The 21,177-nt window shown below is 37.1% G+C and overlaps 1 protein-coding gene across 1 annotated transcript in view; it reads right to left on the bottom strand.

Annotated features, from left to right (window-relative positions):
- FMN2 (formin 2) overlaps positions 1-21,177 on the bottom strand; it is a 383,202-nt gene that overhangs the window by 164,745 nt on the left and 197,280 nt on the right. Inside the window, exon 9 of the mRNA XM_037739857.1 lies at positions 20,415-20,501. Within this exon, the coding sequence (XP_037595785.1) occupies positions 20,415-20,501 (87 nt within the window). The remainder of the gene's footprint in view (positions 1-20,414; positions 20,502-21,177) is intronic.

Genomic DNA, 21,177 nt, shown 5'->3' on the forward strand with positions numbered 1-21,177 from the left:
CCTTAGCCTTCTTAGTAGCTGGAACTATAGGCACACATCAAGTACCCAGCTAATTTTTGTATTTGTATTTTTAGTAGAGACAGGGTTTCACCATGTAGGCCAGGCTGGTCTCGAACTCCTGATCTCAAGTGTTCCACCTACCTCGGCCTCCCAAAGTGCTGTGATTACAGGTGTGAGCCACTATGCCCAGCCAATATACATTATTTTATATGTATTATTTTAATATTTAAATATATTATATCATATTTATTATTTATATACTTTAAGTTTTGGGATACATGTGCAGAACATGCAGGTTTGTTACATAGGTATACATGTGCCTTGGTGGTTTGCTGCATCCATCAACCCATCATCTATATTAGGCACTTCTCCTAATGCTATCCCTCCCCTAGCCCCCTACTTATATTTTAACGTACACAGAGCTGTCCAGGAATGAAGCCATGTTTCAGTATCTAAGAAAAACTATACTTCGAATTTACTAACTGTTAACTATTTTGGAAAATCTTATTAGTGGTAATAAAACCATTGTTAGATATGGTATTCAAGGTGATTATAAATACTTAACAAATATCTTTCTCCTTCTTTACATCTTCTGGTTCAATCATACGTAAGCATTTACACGATTAAATGCATCATATAATATTATACATTACTGCACTACTTTATATTAAGTGCAGACATTAGATGACTTAAGTTATATATATAGATAGATTGTATTATCCATAAATTTCTTTTCAGAATAGTGAAAAAGGAATTAGGCATATTTGTTAGAAAAAGGGAGCATCAGTGGTCCCCACTTGGATGGGAGAAAAAGGAAGCATCGGATGGGTAGAATGGAGAACTAATGATCTGCTCTAACAATACCCATCCAGGATGACTCATCTTTTTGTAGACAGCTCACTTAGTAAAGACCACCCAAAAGAAAGGATAAGTGGTAACTGGTAATCTAAAAAGCAAATGTTGCAATATGAAGTGACATAGCAAATTCCAAGGGATTAATTTCTGTATTGAGTCTTGTACTTTAGAACAAGATGCGTGGGTGGGTGAGGAGAAGGAAAAGGTCAGGAACAGGAAGAAGTGCTGTGGAGTTCTAAAAATAATCTCTTAAGTCTTCTGCATTGACATATAAGGAAGACATTAATCTTGATGTGCTGGGAAGTACGGAGGTAAACTGTGCAGGGCATCAATCCAATGAGTTCAACAAGTGCATTTTACTTGGGGTAACAGATTCCATAATACATTGTTAGAGACTCTGCTTTCTGTTACAATGACCAAGAAAGCATTAGTCTTTATTTCAAATGTAAAAGTAAACACTGATAATCAAATTTACTATGTGGAACATCTGATCACAGAATTACTCTTTCTTCCAAGAAACAATGCCGTCATTAAAATCATGATCAAAGCCTTGGCATTTTAAAAGAAATTCTATTTAAGAGAGCTTGTCAAGGGTAGTGTTCTAACTGCCATAAACAATTATTTGCATTCATTTAGTAAATGTTTTTTGTAGTGGTTACTATGTGCCAAGGAGATAACAATACTAAGGAAAAACAACAGAACTTTCATCAGATCAGAGAGAATGGGAGTAAAAACATGTGAGCATGTATAGAATGTCGGGTTTATTAGTATTCTAAAGATGACAAGCATGTTGCTGTATGAGCCTGAAATGGAAGGATTTGATACATAGAATTCCTAAGGAAGAAAATAATGAAAACGAAGATCCAGGAGACTTTTACTAGAAGGAGATGGTAAGTGGAAATCTCTTGTCTGAATGAGCACCTGTGAATGCTGTTCTAGTGGTAGGATCTGCATGGTTTTGAGGAACGAAGAGGGCAGATGGCTGGAAAGAAGAGGGTTACAAATGGTAAAGGGACAGACCATGCAAAGTTAAAAACAAACGGGAAAGAGAAGTGCTCAGAGAACCTACCTACCTGCAAAAAGTAAATGGCCATAAATTTTACAATGTGAACGTGAAACTGCTCACACTTCTACAATGTCAGTCTTTTGGATGCCAACTAATAAAATAAAAATATCACATTAAAATAAGAGAAAGCCAGGGTGGAGATGCATTCTGTAGTTCCAGCTATTTGAGAGGGTGAGGCAAGAGGATCACTTGAGTTTAGGAGTTCAAGGCTATAGTGAGCTATGATCACACCACTGGACTCCAGCCTGGCCAAAAGGGCAAGACCCAGTCTCTTAAAAAAATAAAATAACAGGAACAACATCTACGAAATCCTGGGTCATATATTTCCAATACAGCTGTGCTGATCTTTTAATTTTTATTTTCCAGGAATTATACAAGACAGCTGGTTTATCCAAAAGAAGCATAACTATCAAAAACTCAGTCAATAATTTTATGATTTGACAGTCAGTGTCATACCCTAGATTAACAAGAAAGAAGTATAATTTCTGGTTGTTATTAAGTCTATAGAGTCAATCTGTAACTGATTTAAGATCTAAAGCTTTTCTTTTTTTTTTTAATTCTGAAATTCACCTTAAGCACGTTTATGGTTAAAAATGATCATACATGCAGGGATTCCATGAACCAACTCAATAAAACAACGAAATATGAGAGTATGGTTTTAAAACAGCTACATGGAGAAAGTCAATACTCCTCCCATTTTTGTTTGAAGAAACTGATGATTAAATGTTGCTTAAAACATGAATCAATTAAATTCCTCTAGGAAGTTACGGGAACACGAAATAGTTAATCCAATTTATTTTCAGTAACATAATATGGTATATACTTTTGAGGATGCCGTATCCTGTGGCATGCATGATATCCTTCTTCCAGATGAAAGTTTATGGTATGTCAACTACTACCCTAGTAATCTTTAAGTAAAGATTGCTAAAACTATAAAGTATGCCTGTGAAATCCAATCCTGAGAAGTGTAAATTTAGACCTCAAATTCTTTCTACTCTACCTGCTCTTTTTCCTCCTTCTAATTGGATTAGAACTGTTTATAATTCCAAAAGGGTGTTGAATTTTTTCCCTTCTTATCTTTTTTTACTTTTTTTTCCTTCAGTTGAACTTCTAATAGTATTCATGTCCAGGCTTTGGTTTGGTTTTAATATTTAAGACCATTTGTTTACTTGTTTCATAAATATGAAAGAAAAAAACTTGAAAGATTTTCAGAAAAGCATAATTCAGCTGATAATTACACATAAATATTTTAACAGACACATTTTTGAATCGACATTAGTCATTCAACACGCTTAAAAAAAAAAGTAATTTTCCTCAGCTCCTCCCCCATTCCCCACACCAGTCTACCACTTCCAATCCATCCCACAAGCTCACTTTGCCATATAAGGAATATATTTCAAGAATCGGAAGCAATAGATATATTTAACCAACTGTAAATATTATATACTGCTTAGGAAAAGATGCTACTCTCTGAACTTAATGACAGTCAATAACCCTAAATAAACTATGAAGATTTTTGTTTTTAAAAACTTACTAGGTTGGACTGCATTTAGTAACTATGTGGTTTCACTAGGTTTTAATTCCTCAGTAAACAGGAATTGAGTCCTCAGGATTGTGGTTTTTGAAATTAGGGTGTGTTTAGATTTGGAGGCTGCCCAAGATTCATTCACATCTAGAAGAGAAAGCTCACTGCCAAACATATGCAATCAGGAGAGAAAAAAGATTACATTCTAAATAAGGTTTGTATAACAAATACTTCCATCTGTTTCACAGAGATCAAATAGAACTACTTTAAACCAGACCAATGACATTTAAGCATCTGGCAAAAAGAAAGTGTGCTGTATTTATGGGAAAGGATTTAGGTTAGCAATATATTTTTTCTTCAAGAATAAGAAGTGCAATGCCAAATAAGATTGTTACTCATATATTTAATTTAAAAATTGAGTTTAATGATTATTTTTTCTAGATAAAATTTACACATCCCCTCCAATGTTATTATTAAACAATTAAGGCAAAATTAAGACCAGTCAGTTATCATTCAAACACTGTGACAGACCTGAAATTAATAATTACCGTTATACCAACATGATCAAGTTGGAAAGATTTCCAAAGAGGACTCAAGCCAAGTCTAAGCATGTGTATATCACTTTTTCTTTCTAGAGACACTTTCATATGAGCATGACAGCTACTACATGAAGTCACAAACACATGTGACAGACACGCCAGATAAGACCAAACCTCCAAAAACCTCAACCCTCCCTACCATCTGTGCAAGTTACGGCCTCTCATCCCCAGTTGACCTTACAGAACTGAATCCGAGATGATGGGCCGGGCTCAGGAGCTCATCCTTTATAGCAAACATGATGTTATGCTTTGCCAATAAGAGGCGATGGTAGGATACTGCTGGAGGAAGTGGGCTCCTCTTCCTGAATCTGGCATGTAGTCTGCTTTCTCTGCAGCACAGTTGGTCACCAGGGTGGGTGTATAATGACATCTGGGGGTGCTGTGCCACACCCTAGCGGCATACCCAGAGTGCAGAGCCCTTTGGCAGCCTTGCAGTCCCAGCCTAGACTCAGTGACTGCTTTGCCCCCAATGCAGACACCATGCGCTGTGCACCTACGCCAGTCACAGCTCACCTGCACCTTGAAAATTGTTTCCTGGGCCCTCCCAACATGTACACTGTCTACTCTGGGCTTCATGTTCACTGTAGATCCTAACTCCTGCATGCCTGCCCACTAGCTGGAGCTCACTTGCCCCCAGAAGTGTTTCCTGTTTGCCCAGAGATATGACCAGCTATGGCCCAGGCAAACCAGTGGGCTGCAACCATACCTTCTCCGGTGAGATCTGCACCCCAGCCTTAGAGAGGGGACCCTCTTCCAACCTTATCCAAACTTCGATATGCTTACTCAGACCTAGGGTGCTGTTAAAGTTATCACTACATTCTTATACTCTTCCTTCATAGGTTAATCATTCATTATAATAAACTCTTCTGCTTACATTAGACTGTGGTTTAGGTCCCAGCTGAACTCATACTGTTAGACTTTCTAACACTCACAGCCTCACTCTCCACTTTCTGCCCCGAGACTACTAGACTCCTGTGTCTGCCTCTCAATTATGAAGGAACAGACCAGTCAAATCCAACATAACCAAACCAGAATTCTTACTTCCCAATCTTTCACCAAGCTGCTTCCACCTATCAAGCTAATGGCAATCCCTTCTTATTGCTCAGTCCAAAAATCGTGGGACCACTCTCAATTTCTTGTTTTCTCTCAAAGTCCATACCCAGCCCATTAGCAAATTCCACTGGCATATGTTTCAAAATAATTCTAGAATATGACCGCTTCTCAGCAGCTCCGCTGCATACACAGAGGTTCAAGCCATTACCATCTCTTCTTAACTCTGAAAGGTCTCTGACACTCCACATTGCTTCTCATAGTCTCCTCCTAGTTGTCAGAGCTTCTTACAGGGGTGTCCAAGGGAGAAAACACAGTCATGGGTTCTTAGTTTCTGTTTCTGGTTGGGCCAGTAAAGCCTCTTCCTCAACCCTCTTTTTTATTTTATTTTATTTTTATTTATTTATTTTTTAAGATGGAGTCTTGCTCTGTCATCCAGGCTGGAGTGCAGTGGCACAATCTTGGCTCACTACAACATCCGCCTCCTGGGTTTAAGTGATTTTCCTGCCTCAGCCTCCTGAGTAGCTGGGATTACAGGCACATGTTACCATGCCCAGCTAGTTTTTGTATTTTCAGTAGAGATGGGGTTTCACAATGTTGGTCAGGCTGATCTCGAACTCCTTTCCTTGTGATCTGCCCACCTTGGCCTCCCAAAGTACTGGGATTATAGACCTCATCCCTCTTTTCTGCTTATCACTAGACACAGAAACTAAAAACCATGGCTCCAGGCTGTTAAAAGCCTGAAACAAAGCAAAACAGAACAACATCAACAAAATAAGGCAAGTTGGACAAGCTCTAAAACATGAATCCTCTAGCCAAAAGTCTGTGTTAACTTCCCATTTTAATCAGAGAAAAATTCAAAGTCTTACAAAGTTCTACAAGTCCCTAGAGGGGCTGGTCCCCACCGGTTTATCTCTGAGTAACTTCTACTGTGATTCCCTCCCTTGAGCCATTTTAGCTGTGTGAGCTTCCAGTTGTTCCCTGAGTACATCAGACTTGCTCACACTTCAGGCAGGATATGACCTCTTAGATTTACTCGTGGCTTCTCTTTCTCATCTCCTGAAATTCCTATTTCAAATGACATCTTTCAAATAACAACCATATTTAAAATTGTACCCATCATCCTGGGCAACATCCTTTCCCTCACATTGATTTTTCTCTTTAACACAGAATATTAAAAAAAAAAAACTACATGTGTACCCAATAGCCACAGTAATAAATAAATAAATAAATAAATAAATCCATCCCTAGGAATACCAAGAAGGTGAATGATCTCTATGAGGAGAACTACAAAACACTGCTGAAAGAAATCACAGATGACACAAACAAATGGAAAGGTATTCCATGTTCATGGATTGGAAGAATCAATATCATTAAAATGTCCATACTGCCCAAAGCAATCTACTGATTCAATGCTATTAATATCAAATTACCAACATCATTTCTCACAGAACTAGAAAAAGCTCTTCTACGATTCACGTAAAACAAAAAAGAGCCCAAATAGCCAAGCAATCCTAAGTAAAAAGAACAAAACCAGAGGTATCATATTACTGGGCTTCTAACTATACTACAAGGCTATAGTTACCAAAACAGCACAGTACAAAAACAGATACACAGATCAATGGATCAGAATAGAGACCCTTGAAATAAAGCTGCATACCTACAACCAACTCATCTTCGATAAAGTCAACAAAAATAAACAATGGAGAAAGGACACCCTATTCAATCAACGGTGTTAGGAACACTGGCCAACCATATGCAGAAGAGTGACACTGGATCCCTACCTCTCACTGTACATAAAAACTAACTCGAGATGGATTTAAAAACTTAAGATCTTAGACTATAAAAATTCTGGAAGAAAAGCTAGGAAATACTCTTTTAGGCATTGGTCTAGGCAAATAATTTATGATGAAGTCCCTAAAAGCAAATGCAACGAAAACAAAAATAGACAAATGAGACTTACGGCAAAGAGCTTCTACACAACAGAAGAAACTCTCAATAAGAATAAACAGATAACCCACAGAATGGGAGAAAATATTTGTAAACTATGCATCTGACAAAGGACTAATATCCAGAATCTATAAGGGACTTAAATGAATCACCAAGGAAAAAAAAAAGAAATAACCTCATTAAAAAGTAGCAAAGGGCAAGAACAAACATTTCCCAAAAGAAGATAAACAAGCAGCTAACAAACATAAAAAAAAGTGCTCGCATGACTAAACATGCAGATCAAAACCACAATGAGATGCCATCTTACACCAGTAAGAAGGACTTATTATTAAAATGTCAAAAAATAACAGGTGATAGGGAGTTTGTGGAGAAAAGGGAAAGCTTATACACTGTTGGTGGGAATGCAAATTAGCCCAGCCACTGTGGAGAGCAGTTTGGAGATTTCTCAATGAACTAGAAACAGAAATACCATTCAATGCAGCAATCTCATTAGTCAGAATATATACTCAAAGGAAAAGAAATTCTACTAAAAAGACACAGGCACTTGTATGCTCATCACAGCACCATTCACAATAGCAAAGGCATGGAATAAACCTAGATGTCCATCAACAGTGGACTGGAGAAAGAAAATGTGGTCCATATACCCCATGGAATATGACAACGACATAAAAACAATAAAGTCATATCCATTGCAAAAGCATGGAAGCAGCTAGAGACTGTTATTCTATGCAGAAACAGAAAATCTAATATCACACATTCACACTTACAAGTGGGAGCTAAGTCTTGGGTTCATATAAAGATGGGAACACCAGAAACTGGGGACTCCAAAAGGAGGGAGGGAGGGAGTGAAACAAGGGCTGAAAAACTTCCTGTTGGGTACTATGTTCAGTTTCTGGGTTATGGGATTAATGGAAGCCCAAACCTCAGCACCACTCAATATACCCTTGTAAAAAACCTGCACATGTATCCCCTGAATCTAAAATTAAAACAGATTTAAAAAAATACATACATACATATATATATATATATATATATATATGGCTGGGCATGGTGGCTCAAGCCCTTAATCCCAGCACTTTGGGAAGCTAAGGCAAGCAGATCACAAGGTCAGAAGTTCAGGACCAGCCTGATCAACCTAGTGAAACACTGTCTCTGTTAAAAATACAAAAATTAGCTGGGCATGGTGGTGTGCACCTGTCTGAAGCAGGAGAATTGCTTGAACCGGAGGCAGAGGTTGCAGTGAGCTGAGATCATACCGCTGTACTCCAGCTTGGGCAACAGAATAAGACTTCATCTCAAAAAAAAAAAAAAAAAAAATTACTGCTTCTTAGAGTTGCTGTGAAGAATAGATACTAGTTTATAAAGTGCTTTAGGCCAGGTGCACTGGTTTATGCCTGTAATCCCAACACTTTGGGAGGCCAAGTGGGCAGAGCACCCAAGGTCAGGAGTTAGAGACCAGCCTGACCAACGTAGTGAAACCCCATCTCTACTAAAAATACAAAAATTAGCCCGGTGTGGTGGCGGGCGCCTGTAATCCCAGCTACTCAGAGGCTGGGGCAAGAGAATTGCTTAATCCCTGGGTGGTGGAGGTTGCAGTGAGCCGAGATCATGGCATTGCACTCCAGCCTGCGTGACAGAACTAGACTCGTCTCAAAAAAAAAGAAAAATAAATTTAAAAAGTGCTTTAAATGGCTCCTGGCATATTAATGAGCTTTTATTTTTAGCTTGTTGTTAATATCATCCTAGCTATTAATATCATCTTATTATGTAACAAAGTTACAGTATATTGCAATCAAAGCCAGGTGCAGTGGTGTGGGACTGTAGTCCCAGCTACTCAGGAGGCAGAGGCGGGAGGATTGCTTGAGTCCAGGAGTTCTACGCTGCAATGCACCATAATTGCACCTATGAACAGCCACAGCATTCCAGCCTGGGCAACATGGGGAGACCCTGCCTCTAAAAAAAAAAATATGGAGTCAAGTTAGATGCCTGAATTCCAGTCCAAAGGCTGTCACTGAGTTCTGTGTCACTTTGAGTAAATAGCTTAAGATCTCTGAGCTCCANAAAAAAAAAAAAAAAAAAAAGGATAAGTATATCTATTCTAGAAAACTGTGCAACTAATGACTCACCTTATAATGGTTTATATCCTCTTACAAAAATTATGCTACCCTACTAAGATGACCTTTTCATGTAATAATTCTTATGACAAAAAGTATAAGTGTAAGAAATACATAAAAGGGATATACATTCAATTATTTGGTAACAAATAAAATAGTAACTATGTTAAATTAAAAATATACATTATATTGTACATTTGGCATTATACAATAGCTATGTTTCTGCAAGTTTGGATTTATTTTGATGGCACTATAGTTGCATTTTCCAAACCATGTAATACTATTGTTTTCCCTAGATTAATAATTTAACTGAGGGAAGAATATAGTTTAAATTGTCCTCCATTTGGAAACTATCACTTTATTACACATGTATTATGCTCTGCACAGCTTTATTTTTAACTTTAACTTATTTGATTACCTTACTTTTAACTTGTTTGATTATGCAACATGTTTTTTATTATAGACTAAGAAAACAATAATGTTTCACTGAACCCAGTTTGAAAAACATAATACTGAGAAATGCATACTTTCAAAAATGAACATATTTCTTTCTCAACAAAACCTAGATTGTGTATCTTGTATTAGACAGAATAATAAGCTCATTTAAATGTTAAGTTTTGTGCAGAAAAGAAATGATTGAATACAGCTACACAGACTATGTTGTCCAAGACACAAAATTATCCAATGTGTCAAAAAAGAGGAAAATGTGACTAAATCTCAAAGGAAAATACGATCAACAGATGCCAACCTCAAGATGACTCGGATGTTCATATTCTCAGATGATGGCTGTAGAAAAGTAGCTATTATAACTATGCTCCATGATATGAATAAAAATACATTAAGAATGAATGAAAAAATTAGAAACCCCAGTAAAGGATTCTGGGAAGACAGTAAAGTAGAAAGTACCAGGGATCTATTTCCTCATCTAGACAACAATTGTACTAGCAGAATCTGTTGGCAACTTTGGAGTCTATTGTTGGGCTTACAACTTCCAAAGAAAGGCTTGGAGCTTAAATCACAGTTAATTTGGGTCAATGTCAGCCCTTAGCAGATTAGCAGCTGCCTCTCCCCAAATCCCAGTCCTGTGGCAGGCAGCTGTGCATTGTGCTCCTGAAGCAAGCAGCACACGGCCTGCAGGAGTCAAAGTGGGCCAACCTCCCAATCCCCTCATCTTCCAAACATAAAGGATCTGTGCTCTGATCCCTGGTTACTCCTGATCACACAGGTGCCAACAAAGAAGCAGGAGGCCATTGTTGAGCCTCTGTCCCCACACTGTAGCTTGCCCCTCCTTATCTGGCTGAAGTGACAGCTGGAGGATTAAAGGGTGGAGCCCTCTTTTTCCTGTGATTCCTTTTTTTTCTTTCCCACCTTTTGGAAGCCAGACATTAAAGATTAGGACATTTAAAAGCAACTGTATATATGGGGAAAATTAGAAAGTTACCATACATGCCCAGAGAGAGATATAGGCTGAAAAATGCCCAGAGAAGACCTTAAGTTTACACTTCAGCCTTATCCTTGACACAAAAACTACAAAAATCAAAAAAAACAACAAATAAAAACAATGTAAAAACCCCAGCAAACCCTTGGGAAGAAGGAGAATGTGATTTCTAGAATTACATTATTAAATTCAAATGTCTACTTTTCGAAATAAAAAAGAAAGAAAATCATAAGGCATACAAAGATGCAAAAGTATGCACCATTCAAAGGACAAAGATAAATCAATACAAATTATCCCTGAAAAGACCTGACAGCAGAGTAAAATCAAAGACTTTTAAAAATTTGTTTTAAATATGCTCAAAGAACTAAAGAAAGCCAAGAAAACAAGGTGCAGACAAAATGGCAATATTAATAAAGAGACATAAAACCTGCAAAGAAACAAAAAAGAAGCCGAAAAATACAAAAACTCAAAGGAACTGAAAGCTGCAATAACTAAAATTTTAAAATGCACTAAGAGAATTTAAAGACAGATTTGAGGAGGCAAAAGAATGAATCCATGAACTTTAAGATGGAACAGAAAGTATCAAGTCTAAAGAACAGAAAGAGAAAAATGGAAGAAAAGTGAAGAGGACCTAAGGAAGCTGTAAAATATCATCAAGCTGACTAAATATCCATCATGGAAGTCCTAGAAGAAAAAGAGAGAAAGGGACAGAAAGGATATTTAAAAAAAAATAATGGCTGAAAACTTGTCCAATTTGATGAAAGATGTGAACACAAACACCCAAAAAGCTTAAGGAACTCAAAATGATATTAATCCAAAGAGACTCTCACTGAGACACTTTATAATCAAACTTTTGAAAGACAAAGTCAAAGAGAGGATATCGATACCAGCAAGAGGGAAGCAACTGGTCACACACAAGAAATGCTCAGTAAGAATATCAGCAGATTTCTTGTCACAAGCCTGGGAGGCCAGAAGGCAATGGTCTGATATATTCAAAGTGCTAAAACAAAATAAAGTGTCAACCAAGAATTCTATATCCAGTAAAACTATTCTTTGGCTATGATGGAAAAATTATGACATTCCAGATATACTAAATCTGAAAAAGTGTATTATCACTAGATCTGCACAGCAAGAAATGCTCAAGAGAGTCCTGCAGGATGAAATGACAGGACATTAGACCATAACTCAAAGCTGAACAGATCTGAGCACATCAGCCACTTTAATTCTTATAATTAGCCTCTCTCAATTGATGAAGACAAAGCAAATTCTCTGTGATCAAGAAAAACCCAGGTCCCCAAAGATCATCTGAGGCAGGAGAGCTCAGCCCCAGAGTAAAAAATGCTCAGTTACTTTCCTGGGATAGGAAGGGAAACATACTTCTCTTTACTTAATTTTCTGACTTTTTTTTTTTTTTAGCCATAGAAAGAATAAGAACAAAAAAAATCTTGCTCTATATAGAATTATCATTCTATATTATTATTGCATAATGGTAATATAATCTTATTTTTATTTGTACTATGTTTATATCCATATAGAGCATAAAAAATGTATGGAAAAAGTGTCAGCTAACATATTTATGTGAAACAAATTAAACTGTAGTAGCTTGAAACTATGATTAATTTTTGTAATTCTTTTGACCTAGGCTAATTTGTCTGTTAGGTACATTTAGTATCAGACAAATCTGACTAGACCTACATGTTGGACCCATTAATGTGTCTGATGGTTGAAAAGCTAGTTTTGAAAGAGTTTTTCTAGAATGTATGACTATGGATGGAATTTCTGGACTCATTATATTAGATATTGCAAATTGCTTTCTATTGAGGTTATACCAAATTATATTAATATAGTGTATAATAGTTACTATTTTTCAAATGATCATCAACGTTTGATACTGTCAAACTTTTTCACTGGGGATGAAAAAGTATCTCACTGATGTCTTACTTGCATTTTCTTGCTTACTATTGAAAATACACACTTTTTCTTATATTTATTGGACATACAAGTTTACTTCTTTAAAGTTGTCTTGTTATATCTTTTGTTCATTTTTCTTTGGACTTGTCTCTTGATAAATGTAAGAATTTTTCTATATTCTGGATCCTGATTTTATGAGGGCCCAGCTATTACAAATTTCTTTTTCTAGTTTCTGGACTACATTTAAATGTGTGTAGGTGCCTTTTAGAAAACTGAACATAAATTATTCAATTTGTAGTAAAAATTATCAATGTGAAAAAAGATAAGGAATCTCAAAAAAACAAACTATTAATGAAAATTCTATAGTGAAAATTATAAAATTAGAAATAAATGTTTTCATTGGAGAAGTTGGATAAAAGAATAAAGATGGCAAAAGAAAGATTAAAGTACACAATATGATGAACAGAAAGAAAAAAAATTATTGAAAACCTAATGAACAGAATCTCAGGGAACCTGTGAAAAAATACTCACAATATAACATGTATGTCATTAGTAAGCCAAAGAGGAGAGAAACTGGGAGAACAGGGTACAAAAGAAAATTTTCAGGTTGAAGGACTAAAGATTGAAAAACTCCCAAATGTGGTGAAGAACATAATTTTACAGAATCAAGAAGTCCCTCAAACTCAATCAGAATACAAGAAAACCATATCTACTTATATTATGATACAGCTGATTAAAACCTGATAAAAAGAAGATCTTAAAGGCAGTTAGAGGGAAAAAATGAAAATTTATATATTAATACAAGGTAACAATGATGGCAGACTTACCAGTGACAATGTAGATTAGAGGTAATTGGGATATCTTTATCATGCTGAAAGAAAAAAAACTGTCAACCCAGACTTCTATATCCAATTTTAAAATGTCCTTCAAAAAATGAAGGTGAGATTAAGAAAAAACTAAGATGAAAGAAAATTCATCACTAAAAAAATGTGTTTTCAAAATATATTAAAGATACTTCCTTAGGCTGAAGAAAAATGATACTGGAGGGAAAACTTGGTCTTAACGAACAAAGGAAGAGCTTCAGAAATGGGGAAATGTAGTTAAATGTAGAAAAACATTATTTAAATATGTTTAATTATTTAAAATATAAATTATAGTGATGTGGAACTATACTAATATACAGATGCTACTTACATCACAATAAAATCATTAAATAGAGAAGGAGAGGCAGCAAAAAGTCCTAAATGGGTCAAGGTTTCTATATTTTATATTAAAACTTTAGGTAGAGTGTAAAAGGTTAGGAGCGTACATTGTGATTCCTAGAACAACTGAAAAATATGTAACACAAAGAGGTGCGGCTAAAAAACCAATAGAAATAAGATTTAAAATAAAACAAAGTAAACAATCCCATGTAATAAGGTAGAAAAGAATTAAAGGGACAAAAAATGACAGAACTAAATCTAACTATAACAACAATTACGATAAATGTTGACAATTTAAATGTTCCAAGAAAATAAAGATTATCACAATGAATAAAAAACACAGACCCAAACACATGCTATGAGAGATGCAATTCAAACATAAAGACACAGGAAAGTTGAAAGCACACAGATAGAGTAAAAAATAAGCAAACATGCAAACAGTACGTATCAAAAGAATAGAAGAGCTATTTAAATATCAGTTAAAATAAACTTCAAGACAAACAGTATTACCAAAGAAGAATATTTCCTACTGATAAAAAGCAACATCCAAGAGAAAAAACCATTCCAAATATGCATGTGCCTAATATGCTACCTAACATAGATCTTAGCAAACTGCATGACAGTTAGTAAGCTTTCTATAACTATTCTCCAATGAAAGAAATAATGAGTAAAAGGAGGTAAGTTATATATGTCTCTTTATTTTGTTTTCATTTTCAGTTTGATGGGCAACTGAGCATGCTGTAAGAAAGGAGGGATGGAAGAAAAACTAGTACAAAGTGGGAAGAGCTCTTTGATTGAACATCAGAGGGGGTAAAAAGATTGTCACAGAATTTTTTAGATAAAGAGAAAGTGGCAAGGATAAACGAGGAAAAAAATGGTAAATAGGAATCGGATGGCTTAATGTCCTATACTTGTGAGTTAGGAACCTAGGAGAATGCATGGAAAAGAAGTTGGCATCACACGTTGCCTAAATGTTCTACTGTGCTCAGCTCCCGTTTCAAAGGGCTCATTCGTTCTTCATTCGTTCAGCAGTCATTTAATGGGATTAAATAGCAAAGAGAGCATATAAAACTTCTATTATAGTTACATTGGGTTGCTAGACCTCCCTCACCTGATACACTATGAATGAAAAGAGGTAGTCAGAATCCCAGTCCCCTTAGTAAGAGCAACCATATTGGTTTCATGCAATTGGAACTACAACTTCTGGCATACCCTTGTGTGATTTGGGGTGACAGAGGAGGGACGGAACATGTAAACACATGTTCATGTCATATGGAAATGAAATTGTGGCCTGTTTTAATCTAGTTATTACATAGCTGTAAAGTATGGGGAGAGTCTGCAGGAAGTAGGAAGGCCTCCAGCCAAGGTACGCCACAGATGTGCCTTCATACAGCATGCTGCCTTATTCCTATTAGTCACACATAAACATGCCATCTATTAGCAACTGAAAACATGGAAAAACTTGTTCTGCTTTGTGCACTAAAAAATAAACAGCTAGTTCTAAAATCTTAGGTTCATCTTGGGTTCATCATGGTATGCCTTATCTAGTATAAAGTGAGAAGAGGAAGCTCAAGTTTCTTTTCAGTCCAGCGGACACTCAAAACATTCAAGGTTAATATAGGAAATGGAAAGAGCTTCCTTAGCGATTCAAGGGGCTCCTGGGGCAATCATGTCTGAAATTACATCAACAAGAAGGAAACAAATATACTCAGTTTGCCCTAAAATAGAACGTCGCTGTTTAAATGTAAACCATTATTTGAAAAAAATCGCACATAACGTGATCAGATTATTGCTGGGATAGCAATGGTTAGCTTTATTCAAGGTAAAGGTATCACTTCTGAGTCTCTGCAGAAATATTTCTGAAATTGCCTTATTTTTAAGAAAGCCAGATTTCTTTTTATACTGATGTTTATAAAAAGCAGAGCACTTGAAATGTAAATGATGACATTAACCATTTTCATTTCTGTCCATTATAACACCAAGAGGAAAAACATTTCTATTCTCAGGTCATTGTTTAATTAAGGTGTAATTGCTATGAATATTTTATACAAACCATAATGTTCAATATGGAATATAAAAATTCAAGCCATGTGCAGTGGCTCACAACTATAATCCTAGTACTTTGTAAGGCCGAGGCTGCTGGATCACCTGAGGTCAGGAGTTCAAGACAAGCATGGCCAACATGGTAAAACCTAGTCTTTCCTAAAAATAAAAAATTAGCTGGGCATGGTGGCACGTGCCTGTAATCCCAGCTACTTGGGAGGCTGAGGCAGGAGAATCACTTGAACCTGGGAGGTGGAGACTGCAGTGAGCTGAGATCATGTCACTGCACTCCAGCTTGGGCAATGAGGTGAGACTCTGTCTCAAAAAGAAAAATTCAACTAATAAGGAATTTGTAGTTAAGTGAGAAGATAAGACATATACATACATAAAGATAACATAAAGCAAAAAAATGGAGAGTTCCCAGGAAAGGAAGAAAGCAGCACTGTAGGATTTCAGCAATGTCTTACACAGACAGCAGCAGTCCCCAACCATTTTGGCACCATTGACCAGTTTTGTGGAAGACAATTTTTCCACAGACCTGGGGTGGGGGGGATGAAATTGTTCCACCTCAGATCAACAGGCATTAGATTCTCCTAAAGATCATGCAACATAGATTCCCTGCATGTCCAGTTCACAACAGGGTTTGGGCTCCTAGCTCCTGTGATAATCTAATACCACCACAGATCTAACAGGAGGTGGAGCTCAGGTAGTAATGCTCACTCACCAGTGGCTCACCTCCTGCTGTGTGGCCCAGTTGCTAATAGGCCACTACTGGTCCTTGGCCTGGGGTTGGGAACCCCTGATACACAGGACATTTAGGGAAGAATTGTGCCAAATACTACTTAACTCTAGGTTCTGGAGATATTGCTGTGGATAAAAAAACTACTTTTGCTTTCCCAGGACTTATTTTTTTAATAGATATTAATCAGGAATTTGCATATACGTATTATTGGCATATAAAGTATGTCCCATGAACTACTGTTCAGAATGGATTTTCAAGTTCCTGTACTGCAGAGGGCTAACCTGGTACTACCTGAACTAATACAATTGTGAATCACCCTCTCACAAAAAATTGTTTTCTTGACACAATGAAAGTCTGAACCTTCAAGTTTAAGACCAGCAGCAATAAAAATTTTTGAAAACCACAACTTTAACCAGCACAAGCTAGTATACTATACACTGAATGTTTATGCCCCACCCCCAATTCCATTGAAACTTTATCCCCAGGATGATGGTATTAAGGCAGAGCCTTTTGGAAGCCATGAGGTCATGAGAGCAGAACCCTCATGAATCAGATTAGTGCCCTTGTAAAAGAGACCTTAAGCAGCTCCGTCATCCCTTCTACCATGTGAGGTTACAGCAAGAACACCGCAGTCTATGAACCTGGAAGAGGGCCCTCACCAGATCCCAAATCTGCCAGTGCCTTCATCTTGGAATTCCTAGTCTCCAAAACTGCAGGAAATAAATTTCTGTTCAAAAGCCACTTAGGCTCTGGCGTTCCATTATAGCATCCCAAACAGACTAAGACACAGGACTTGTTCTACTTTCATTAAGTTAGATAAGATTCTAAATAGCTATCTAGTTTGTCATGAGTCATAAATTTATATTTTGTGATATTACTTTACTGTGAAAGGCTAAAAACTCCCAAATAAAATATTCTAAATCAGTATACAATAAACATCCCTCATATAGTTGTCTTCAGTGTTCTGTATTTTCTGGATATATTTCTATACATAAATACACCAGGTTTACATAAGACATTCATTCCTTGATACACATACACACATATAGATACACACACATACCATGTATACACAAAATGTACACATAATATATGTGTAAGTTAGATAGATACACACACACACCAATATCTTAAATCATTATGACATGCTGAAAAAATTACTCTTCCCTGGTGTGTCTTCATTTCTTCCATATGGCCCTCCTGGTTGGGAGAGGGTCAGTATGAAAGACTCAAGAGAAATGAAAACTCTCTGTACCTCCCAATGGTTACATTTTAAATACCAATTTCACTGGATCACGAATATACTAGATGCATGATTTACTTCTTCCAGTTTGTCCTTTGCATAGTGACAACTATACAATAAATCACTCAAATCTTCCCTCTCAATCTATGTTTATGACTCAGTTTCACTGAATGCTTATGCTCACCATGCTTAATGGGTACCAGTTCTAACACTTGGTCCACAGATTCTGTACAATGCAACATGATAAATATTTTGTCTTACATTGGTCTCAATCTCACAGGTGAGACCACCATATAACGTAAGTTTAAAAAGAGCCAAACTCAAGAATGAATGAGCAGGCCGAACACACCGTCCTCAAAGGAGTGATGGAGGAAAACAGTCTGCATCCTGCCCACCACGTGGATCTCCCCAGAGCCAAGAATTAATTGACTTGAGACAGAAAAGTCAAGGACCAACTAAGACCATGCCCCAAAGAGCAGAACTTAAATACCAGGCAGATCAAACACAAGAACGGAAATAAAGACAAAAAAAAAGCACTCAGAGATACCAGACACCAAATAGGACCAAACTAAGACTTTACCCTAAATATAATCAAAAGCACTGAAAAAATCCTGCCTTCTTACTACTTGAATCAATACTATTTAATGTCACATCCTAGCTAAAGACATCTCATATCGCACTCCCCAGTGGCACTAACTATATCGTGCTATGGCTATTCTCTTCCAATACCTTACTCCCTTTACTGCCACCTTTGTTAAAAAAAAAAAAAAAAGTACTACATAAAAGAAAAGCTAAATGTCCTGCCATTTAGTGAAATAAACTGTAGCAGCATAGAGAAACAGAGGCAGAATCAACGAAATCCCAGCTTTACCATAACACTAGCCGTGTGACCCCGAGTAAGTCATCTAACCTCTCTAACTTTCCTCATGTAAAATAGGCATGGTGATAATGGCATCTGATCACAGATCATCAGAGAAATGCAAATCAAAACCACAGTGAGCTATGACTTCACACCTGTTGGCACGGCCATTATGAGAGAGAGAACAGATAGGTGTTGGTGAAGACGTGGAGAAAAGGGAGCCCAGGCACGCTGTTGGTGGGAATGTAAATTGGTACAGCCATTATAGAAAGCAGTGTAGGCCGGGCATGGTGGGATTACAGCTCACGCCTGTAATCCCAGCACTTTGGGAGGCCAAGGCGGGTAGATCACGAAGTCAGGAGTTTGAGACCAGCCTGACCAACATGGCGAAACCCTGTCTCTACTAAAAATACAAAAATTAGCTGGATGTGGTGGCACATCACTGCAATCCCAGTAACTTAGGAGGCCAAGGCAGGCGGAGGTCACAGTGAGCCAAGATTGTACTACTGCACTCCAGCCCGGGTGACAGAGAGAGACTCCATCTCACAAACACACGCACACAAAAGGCAGTGTAGGTGTTGCTCAAAATATTAAAGACAGAACTATTATATGATCCAGCGATTCTACTTCTTGAGTATACACTCAAAGGAAATGAAACAAGTATGTTGAAGAGATATCTGTACTTCTATGTCCACTGCAGCACTACTCATAAGAGACAAAATAAGGAACCAACCAGAGTGTCCATCAACAGATGAATGGATAAAGAAAATGTGGTACATATACACAATGAAATATTACTCAGCCATAAAAAAGAAAGTAATCCTGCCGTTTGCAACATAACAGATGAATGATGAACCTGGAGAACCTGGAGGGCACTATGCTAAGTGAAATAAGCTAGATGCAGAAAGACAAATAAGGAATCTAAAAAATTTGAACTCATAGAAGCAGATAGCATAAGGGTGGTGGCCCAGGAGTAGGAGGTCGGGAAAATAGGAAGATACTGGTCAAAAGGTACAAACTTTCAGTTATAAGATGAATAACTTCTAGAGATCTTATATACAGCGTGGATGGTGATGGATGTGTTAATATGATTGTGGTAATCAATATGTATATCAAATCAGCATGAATATATTCAATATACACACCCAGAATGTATTCAATCTTTTTCAATTAAATATTTAAAAATTTTAAGTGTGTATGAGTGAGTGCGTGTGTGTGGTGCACAGAACAATGCTTGGCTTAAATTAGTCCCCACATCAGTACTGACTATTGTTTAAATTATAAATAAACAGTTAAATAAATAAATAAACCATGGGCTGGGCACGGTAGCTCATGCCTGTAATCCCAGCACTTTGGGAGGCCTAAGCGAACGGATCACGAGGTCAGGAGTTTGAGACAAGCCTGGCTAACATGATGAAACCCCGTCTCTACTAAAAATACAAAAATTACTAGGGCATGGTGGCACATGCCTGTAATCCCAGCTACTCAGGAAGCTGAGGCAGGAGAATCGCTTGAACCCAGGAGGCAGGAGATGACACCATTACACTCCAGCCTGAGTGACAGAGTGAGACTCCATCTCAAAAACAAACAAACAAACAAAATGTGAATGACCTCATATGCAATATGATTTGATTCACAATTTTTAAAACCATGAGATCACACATTTGTTTGATATGTTCCTAGAAAGTATTGAAGTATTGTAACAAACTCCTACTTAGGCAAAGTCACTACAGTCAGATCAAATTTCCTTAGAGGACCTTAAGCAAAGAGCCTGTATGTGCACGTAGACATGAATTGTGTACATATTATATACTCACACATAAACGTCCTTCTATTACTCACATTCTCATAGAGAGCTTGAAGGGTCTCCAGGTCAACCACAGAATTGTCCAAGTTCACAACAGCTGTGGAAAAAAAAAAAAGAATATAAATTGCCACAAGCCGCCTGGGAAAAGATGTTTGACCGTCTCAGGCAACAGGCTCATGACCCAGCAGCCAGAAGGCGGAGGGGCTTTAACTCTAATATTTCCTCTTGCCCCCATTGCAAAGCCTGCACCCAGAATTTCACTGGGCCAGGTGTCAAGTGTTAAAGCTTTCACTTGCTCCACAAATATTAAATTCCGTGAAAATGGCCCAGGCAAAGGTCAGAGAGAAACTGTGAGGTTTCATGCCCTAACTGAATGAATTTGAAAAATCTGCTTAATACCACAAAAGTAGGCAAATCACTCTGGTGAGTGCTACATCCCAGTTTTATACCAATAAATACTTAAATTCACCAGTTTATCTGGAGCATTTGACAAAGGTAAAATTTAGTCATTAAACTGTGGATTTAGTACAAAAATGACGGGTGCATTTCCTGTTACAATTCCTCAAAATGTTATAACCAAAGGATGATTCTTTGATATTGGTAGTGATGTTTGCACAGAGGCTACCTTAAAAATCCATCCTTAAAATATACACTACCCATGGTTATGCAAGGAAGAAGCCGGACAGATAATAGAAAAATCAGGAATATTTTCTTTATGCATTTGTTTGCCTGGAGAAATCTGTATTGTATTTTGGAGTAGGTGTGCTTTATTA

Source organism: Cebus imitator, unplaced genomic scaffold (assembly GCF_001604975.1).
Source record: "Cebus imitator isolate Cc_AM_T3 unplaced genomic scaffold, Cebus_imitator-1.0 Scaffold75, whole genome shotgun sequence".
NCBI classification, from domain to species: Eukaryota; Metazoa; Chordata; class Mammalia; order Primates; family Cebidae; genus Cebus; species Cebus imitator.